The sequence below is a fragment of the Camellia sinensis genome, chromosome 9 (assembly GCF_055761805.1).
Source record: "Camellia sinensis isolate YWXY chromosome 9, ASM5576180v1, whole genome shotgun sequence".
Taxonomy (NCBI): Eukaryota; Viridiplantae; Streptophyta; class Magnoliopsida; order Ericales; family Theaceae; genus Camellia; species Camellia sinensis.
Window position 1 is genome coordinate 62,740,440 of NC_138969.1, and position 8,674 is coordinate 62,749,113.

The window sequence follows — 8,674 nt, forward strand, 5'->3', positions numbered from 1 at the left end:
ATTTCAGAAATTTTTTTTTCTAATTATATAAATCAATTGCAAAAAAAAAAAAAAAAAAAATTCCTGTACAGCAGAGGACATCCGGGTGGGTGTCCCCAAGGACGTCCGGGCGGTAGTCCCTAAGGACGTCCGGGTGGTCTTCCCCTGGCCAAAATTTTCACAAAAAATACAGCTGTAATAGAGAGCTCTCTGCAGAGGTTTAGAAAGTTGATTCCAAACACAAAACCAAACATCATACTAAAACACACCTGTGAAATTACATTTTGAATTCACAACCAAACAGAGCCTTAGAGTGTCACATTATATCCGTCACGTTGTCACATTTGAGAAAAGTATATTAAGTTTTTTCTATTTTAAAATACTTGTTTGTGAAATGAAACTTATTGGTAAATATCCCTGTTTTTCGGTATTTATATAAAAATTAGCCTTAATTAGTAATATGCTAAAACAAAAACAAATTTTATATACGCATCCCTTCGCCCCTATTTATTTTATATACACATCCCTCAATTTGGTTTACTTTTTTAAAACTGTTTTTCAATTTATTGTTTCTTTTTTTTTTTTTGTATTTTTTTTGTCTTTAATAAAATTTTATCAGATTTTAATTAAATTTTTTTTTTAAATGAAGCCAATCTGGATGTACTAAAAAGAAGGTAATTGCGATTTTTTTATTTATTTTAAATTACTACATACAAATATTTTACTTTAATGAATATAGAAACAAGATTAAGTGAATATAAAAAGCAAAAAAAAAAAAAAAGAGATTAAAATAATAATAAAAATAATTAAAAATGCACAAATTAATGCAATAATCCTAGTCTTTCATTGTGGCCAGTTATTTATTGTCAAAACACTAGAATATGTAGGAATCCTATCCGTAATAGGAGGGAGGAAAATATTTTGCTCAAAAATTTGAATGGTATGGGTTGATGACTTCAGCAACTCAACCAACTAGTCTAATCTCATATATTTCCATTAGTAGCTTATCATCATTAAGAGGTGTTTGGGGTGCATTATAAAAGTGTATTTTTTATTTTTTTAAATTATATTATTTTTATTTTTTGTATATTTTTTTATAAAAATTCAAAAAATATATTTATTTAGATAATTCCAAACAATCCCTAACTTTGAACTCAATCTCTTACCCTAACTCAAATCAGCATTAGTGTGTTTGGTTTGAGTTTTTTGAATTAAGTTTTTTAAAAATTGAGTTTTTTGATTTCGTGTTTTTTTCTTTTTAGTGAATATTTTTTAAATTTTAAACATTTTTTTTTTTACTTTTTTATATGCACCTTACTTAGATATATCGAAAAAGTAAAAAATTTGTTAAAAAATATTTTTAAAAATTAATAAATACATAAAAATATAAAAAATGTAATGAATTCTCTCTTTTTTTTTGTATTTTTGATATTTAGTGAATTTTTAAAAGGTTTTTTTTAATTTTTTTTTTTACTTTTTAGGTATATGTATGTTAGGTATGTTTAAATATTAAAAAATTGCTCAAAATATAAAAAAATTTAGTAAAAATAAAAAAACACAGAAAATAAAAAAGTAAAATTTTCTAAAAAATGTTTTTAAAAAATAATAACCAAGCATTATTTCAGAAAAAAATTATACTCAATTTAGTGATCTGATAATTAATTAGGATATTAAAAATAATATTTTCTTTCATATCTTTTCTATCAATAAATTATATCACTTATATATCGTTTAATTTATAAATATAAAAATAAATTTATATATTATTTTCCCATTCGAATAGCAAATCATTTTCTCTTTCTACATTTTCTTTTCAATTTCCTAAATAAAACCACAAATATATTTTCAACTCTAAAATCAAAACCCAACTCTATATATATATATATATATATGTACAGCAGTGCTAGTGAGAACTAGTAGAGTTGTTCTAAAAACAACTTTATTGAGGTGACATCTTATTTTTTAAAAAAATAATTAAAAAATAAGTAGAAGACAAAATAAGAAGAAGACGAAAATAAATTAATGATTATTTAGAACTCATCTTTAGAGGTATAAACCATTTTTTGAGATATGTGAATCCGTGGGAACATCCGTACACACAGTAAATATATCTGATCAAAAAATTCATTGCGACCAGTTGGTAGATAAAACTCATTCACTCCCCCACCCTATCATCTATTTATAGATAACCCTTTTCACTTCATTGCACTACAAATCTCCCTCTCTCTCTCTCTCTCTCTCTCTCTCTCTCTAATGGAGTTGCTTGACCTAGTTTTCTTCTCTTTAGCATCTCTCTTTCTCTGTTTATGGTGGCGACACTGGTCGGCCACCGGTGGGGGAGCCAATAATCTGCCACCGGGGCCACCAGGGTGGCCCCTGGTGGGAAACTTGGGTCAAGTAGTCCTCCAACGCCGGCCATTCATATTCGTAGTACGCGATTTACGAGCTAAGTATGGTCCAATTTTCACAATGCAAATGGGTCAAAGAACCCTAATCATCATAACAAGCTCTGAGCTCATCCATGAAGCCCTGGTTCAAAAGGGCCCACTCTTCGCGAGCCGGCCACGGGACTCTCCGATCCGCCTAGTGTTCAGTGTCGGCAAGTGTGCTATCAATTCAGCCGAATACGGCCCGCTCTGGCGTGCTCTACGCCGGAACTTCGTCACCGAGTTGATAAACCCTAATAGAATCCGACAATGCAGTTGGATTCGTAAGTGGGCGATCGAAACCCATTTGAACAGACTCCGTGTTGAGGCTTCAAACAAGGGTTTCGTGGAGGTCATGAGTAATTGTAGGCTCACTACATGTAGCATTTTGATCTGTCTTTGTTTCGGAGCAAAGATCTCCGAAGACAGAATAAAAACCATCGAAAGCATACTTAAAGAGGTAATGCTAATCACGCTTCCGAAGGTCCCGGACTTCTTGCCGGTGCTTCTGCCGCTGTTTCGCCGCCAGTTTAAACAAGCTAAGGTTCTGAGGAAGAAACAAATGGAATGTTTGGTTCCTTTATTAAGAGACAGAAAAGCATTCGTCGAGAGTGGTGGAAACCAAAGCTCCACCTCGTCGGAGATGGCGAGCCCTATCGGAGCGGCTTATATCGATTCGTTGTTTGAACTCGAACCGCCTACTCGGGGAAAATTGGGTGAAGAAGAACTCGTCACGCTTGTCTCGGAAATCATCAATGCCGGAACTGATACGAGCGCGACGACAGTGGAATGGGCTTTGCTTCATTTAGTAATGAATCAAGAAATGCAAGAAAAGTTATACAGAGAAATAGTTGAATGTGTGGGGAAAAATGGTATTGTTAGTGAAGAAGATGTGGAGAAAATGGCTTTTTTGGGAGCGGTGGTGAAGGAGACTTTCCGGCGACACCCTCCGAGCCATTTCGTGTTATCGCACGCCGCGATTAAGGAGACGGAGCTAGGAGGGTACACGATTCCGGCGGACGCCAACGTCGAGTTTTACACGGCGTGGGTGACGGAGGATCCGGATTTGTGGGAGGACCCGGGTGAGTTCCGGCCTGAGCGGTTTTTGAGCGGCGGCGACGGAGTTGACGTCGACGTGACCGGGACACGTGGAGTGAAGATGGTGCCGTTCGGAGCCGGGAGGCGGATTTGCCCGGCGGCGAGCCTTGGAACGTTGCATGTCAACTTGTTGCTTGCTAGGATGGTTCACGCATTTAAGTGGGTAGCGGTTCCGGGTCACCCGCCCGACCCGACTGAGACTTTTGCTTTCACTGTTGTGATGAAGAACCCTCTCAAAGCTGTTATTTTGCCTAGGTGAAGAAAATTGAAGCTTGTGCTAGTAGTAGTACTATTGTCATACCTATTTTCACAGCTTGGTTGACCATATTATATAAGGAAAATTACATTAAATTAACAAAAATGTTTTGGAATCCCAATTTTGAAAGACCCCAGTGACCCCAGTGATGTGGCAGCATGTGATTGGTTGATTTTTTTTTTTTTTTTTTTTACTTTCCCTTGGTCCACAGCCCCCTACGTAGAGGTGGAGGTGCCGGGGTGCCTCCGTACTGGGAGTGCGAATCACTGCTCTTAAATTAAACCCTTGTTATTTTTCACTTTACTCTTATGTTTAAAACCCGACGGGTCAATCCTTAGGATCATATAATTAATGCAGCCTTGACCTATTCTCTCTTTTAAATTTTTATGTAGCAAATGCTTTGTTTTTCAATTATATTAAAAACATTATTTCACATTTTGTATCTTAGTTAATATGTTTGTTAGAATACTATTTTTTTTTTAATAATAAATTTTGTTTTTAATTGTGCTTTAATATGAGTGAGCTGAATCGGGTAAGTCCAAAACTTCCATATTTGATATGGGAATTATGAGAGATCCACAAAGCATTTGGATCCCTTTCATGAATATGAATCCTTTCTAGTTTTTCAGAATGAACATATTTTATGATCAGTAGCTGAGAAAAATCAATGTCATCAAAGGATTGTTATGTATTGGTCCTGTTTGATAGAGCTGTGGGAAAGCGTTTATACCTTATGCTTTAACAGTTTATAACTTATAACTATGAATATAAGTTGATTTCTGACTTATAAATTAAGCATTTCCTGCCTCACTTAAAGAATAAGCTGATTTCTGACTCACAAAAAGTTATAAATTGCATTGTTAAGCTAAACCAAACACATCAAAATAGCTTAAATTAAGCTGAAAGCTGAAATAAGTAGCTTTTAAACTGTACCAAACAGGCACAATATCAAAATATTTGTTTTATTTTATTTTATTTTGAAGTGGTTTCTAAAAATTTATGTGCAGAATTTCACCCAAAAGATAGGACACAAATTCAACTCACACACTTAAAAATGAATTTACTTGGTCTCTCCCAAGGTAAAGATTTCCACCACCCTATAATTACATAAAAATGCTACGAGTAATGAAAATTACTCTCAAATCTAACCTGAAAATGATTGTGAGGTATAAATTTAAAGTTAGTAGAAAGTAGGTCTTATTCATAATAAATGTAGTCTATTAATTACTTTTCTAAGTAGTTTTTTTTAAAGGAAAAAAGTTTGAATAATACCAGGGATCATGAAATGTATCATAAAATTTTTTCATATTTTGATTAATGTGTGATATTTTATTGTATGTGTAATATAAATATAAAAAAAAAAATTATGATCATTTTCATAATATTTTTTTCATGATTCCTAACATTACTTCAAAAGTTTTCCTCCCACTCAAAATGTACCAGTCCCTATATCTTGGCACATTAAAGATCGGCTAGGAGATTACACAATTCAAGGAAACTTGTATTTTGAATCCTAGTTATGTTTGGTAACTTATTTATCTTTTTTTGGAATTAATTTATCTACAAATATAAAATTCAATAGTGACAATTTTTAGCTGACTTGTGAGTTGATTTTTATTTATTTATTTACTGTACCATCAAATTGTTCCACAATTGTATTGTACAATTAGTACCGGTTGAAAATTTAAATACATCAAACAACATTGTGTGCAGTAGAATTTTGTTAACAAAAATAAGTATGCTTGGTTTTGTTTTTGAAAAATAATTTAAAGTTTTTTTATTCCTTTTTTTTATTTTGTCTTCAGTAACCTTTTCATATTTTAGTTAAATTTTTAAATTTTGTAGATGCGATGCACTTTAAAATATTTGTGAAGAAATCTAGAAAAAAAAGTTACACAAAACAAATAAAAAAATAAAAACAAAAAATGGCACATTTTAGTTTTTTTTTTTTTTTTTCTATGACATTTTCACAGATATTAATTGTGTAACAAAATTGTGGAAAATTTGATTGTAAAAAAGAAAGAAAAAAATTCAGGTGATGGGTCATGCAAAATTCGCCAAAATTAACTTTTATATTTTTAGAGAATGATGTTTCAATAGTCTCCCTACCAAAATAATCTCCATCAACTAGAGAAAGTTCTTCAAATGTCTAATCCTCCAATAAACCTTGTCAAGACGAATCAGGTAAAGACATCTTTTATACGGTTAATATTCCTACAAAAGTACGAACACAACCATTTTCATTAGATTGGAATTCATAATTTATTGTTGATTTTTCAATATTTAATCATATTTATATTTTTCTCAAAGTTTCAAGTTATATCGAACAAAATTTAGATAACTTAAATTTTTTGTGTTATAATCTATTTTGTTTATTGATAAAAAAATCCAACGAAGAAAATGATCGGAATCATCACGCAATTGCTACCTACAAGACAAAACACCCCCAGCCGTTGAATGGCCGAGGGCCCTCCGACATTCAAGTCAGTCCTTCAATATTATCAAAATATTTAATGAACTAATTTATATAGAGAAATTGTATACCTCAACCCATGAGGGTGTTACCTATTTATAATATCCAGTGACTTACTGTAACAACCCTCACCACTGTTTACCGTTAAACTACCGATTACTGCTAAACTGAGACTGATTATGAAAAGTAATTGAACTGATTGAAATACTGAACTGACCGACTGAAATCTGAAACTGATTGATTGACTGTATCCGTTTAAATGCACTATCTATCTGTTTGACTGTCCGATTATCTGTTCATGTTTTTATGGTTAAATTGCAAATTGAAGGCCTTATCGGCGGCCGAACCTGAAATCGATTAGTGTTTTATGATCAATAGAATTTATGTGAATTTATGGTATATTTATCTGAAATGTGATTTGGTATGATTTAATTAGATTAAAATGAGCTTAATCCCACAAGTTGCATTATTTGCAACCTTGCCATTATAGTGGGCCACTATCAAAACCTTGGTTGGAGCCTTATCACACTTAGACAAAACATCTTCTTCAGCCATTTTGAGAGGCACAACCGACCGAGAGAGAGAGAGTGAGAGAATTGAATTCAAATTGGTGGCTTGCTTGAAATTGGAAGAATTGAAGAGAGGATTGCAAAATTGAGCTTATATTCTTGAGTTTAAAGATTTAAGGTTAGTGTTTCACCCTCTCATTTGTGTATTTGAGTTGATTCTTGCATGCTTCTTGAGCCTCTAGTGATTTGAGTCTAGAATTGGCTTGATGTGTTGAATTGTAGCATAAATCATGCTTATATCCTAGCATTTTGAGGTTAAATACATAGAATTTGGTACATGCATGTTCATGTTTTTGCATTAGACCATGAACTCATCTTGGTTTTGAAGGAATTGGCTCATTAGAGCAAGTATTGGAAGCTTTGAATTGGTTTAAACTCATGCATGTTCAATTGAAGTTATGTTCTTGAGTTTTGGTTTGAAATTGAGTTGAATTGATCTTCCTTTAGGGTTTTGATTTTACAATTGAGCTTTGAATCATGTTAAACTATGAGTTTTGATGTGTTTTCCAGCAAACTAGCCCAAGAGGATCGAAATTTATGTTTTAAAAGTTGAATTTGAGCTTGAGGTTCAAATCTGGGAATTCCAGATTTTGAACTCACGCTCGAGTGGGGTGACTGGCGCTCGAGCGTGAAATTCGTGCTCCCAGTACTTTGCACTGTTTTGAAGTCCGCTCGAGCGGAATAATTGACGCTCGAGCGGGACATTGTGTCTTATGCTCGAGCGAGTGTCGAGCGCCCAATCGAGCATGATTTTCACCTATCCAGCACTTTTGACTGATTTGCAGAACGCTCGAGCGGGTAAGTCTACGCTCGAGCGGAAACCTTTGTCTGCATGTCCGCTCAAGCGGAGTAACCTACGCTCAAGCGTGACCCCTGTTTTCTGAAAATTCTGAAAATGCTTTTAAAGTGCATCTTTGCATCCTCATCTCATCCTAGACATTATTAGGCCTAGTTTAAGGCATCTTAATGAGGATATAGATGTAGAACCACACCGAGGCAAATTAGGGATTAAGTTATTATTTTTCCAACTGTGTAGCTTAGTGCGTGTTCAATCTGTAAACTGTGTAGGGTTGGCGACTGGGGACGCGCTCTAGCTTTACTGCAGCCCAGAACTCTGTGAGTAACAACTGTGTAAAGATATGTTCAAAAATAATTATCTTCTGAACAATTGAATTGTACTGTTTCTGAATTGATACTGTTAATAGAATGAATGTATGTCCTCTATTCTGAACTGTATTGTGGCATCCTTAGCAACTACTGTTACTAAATGTTACTGTTACAGAGATCTCTGTCGGTTCCCTTGTTGGAACCACTACTGTTTACTGATTGATGGCCATCATTGACTGTTCGGTCTTTCAAGACCTACTGTTTACTGTACTGTTATGCTAATGGATGTACCACATATGACTGTATTGACTGAACGACTGAAATACTGATTTAATGAATTGTTTTCATTACTATAAGGACATTTATTCTTAACCTCTTTACGCATTACGTTATTCACTGGGCTTTAGCTCACTGCTCATATATATATGTAGGTGTACAGGCACCAGATCGCGACTAGAAGCGTCGGGGTTAAGCTCTAGTTTTGTCAAGCCAACCTATGTGCCTCATTGCGAGGTTCCGAGCCTGTCAAGCTAAGGCTATGGGGTGTTTTAGTTTTCCCCCTTCTGTTCTGTTTTGTAAACTGTAGACTATTACCATACTGTTTAATAGGGATTAGGTCCCTGAACTGATGATTGTATATATGTACATATTGTTTTGTCACTGACAGCATATATGAATGAAAAAGTCTTTTGCATACAGACTGTCACAGCTCATTGGACATTGTTTATTTACTGTATTGGCTTCCGCCAGGCCCCTGTACTCTGTT

At 34.1% G+C, this 8,674-nt stretch overlaps 1 protein-coding gene across 1 annotated transcript; it reads left to right on the plus strand.

Moving 5' to 3' along the window:
• The first annotated feature begins 2,205 nt into the window (after positions 1-2,205).
• CYP77B1 (cytochrome P450, family 77, subfamily B, polypeptide 1) lies at positions 2,206-4,152 on the plus strand. Its single transcript, XM_028268493.2, has one exon. It carries the CDS (start codon positions 2,233-2,235, stop codon positions 3,760-3,762), a length of 1,530 nt encoding a protein of 509 aa, XP_028124294.1. The 5' UTR covers positions 2,206-2,232; the 3' UTR covers positions 3,763-4,152.
• The last annotated feature ends 4,522 nt before the right edge of the window (positions 4,153-8,674 follow it).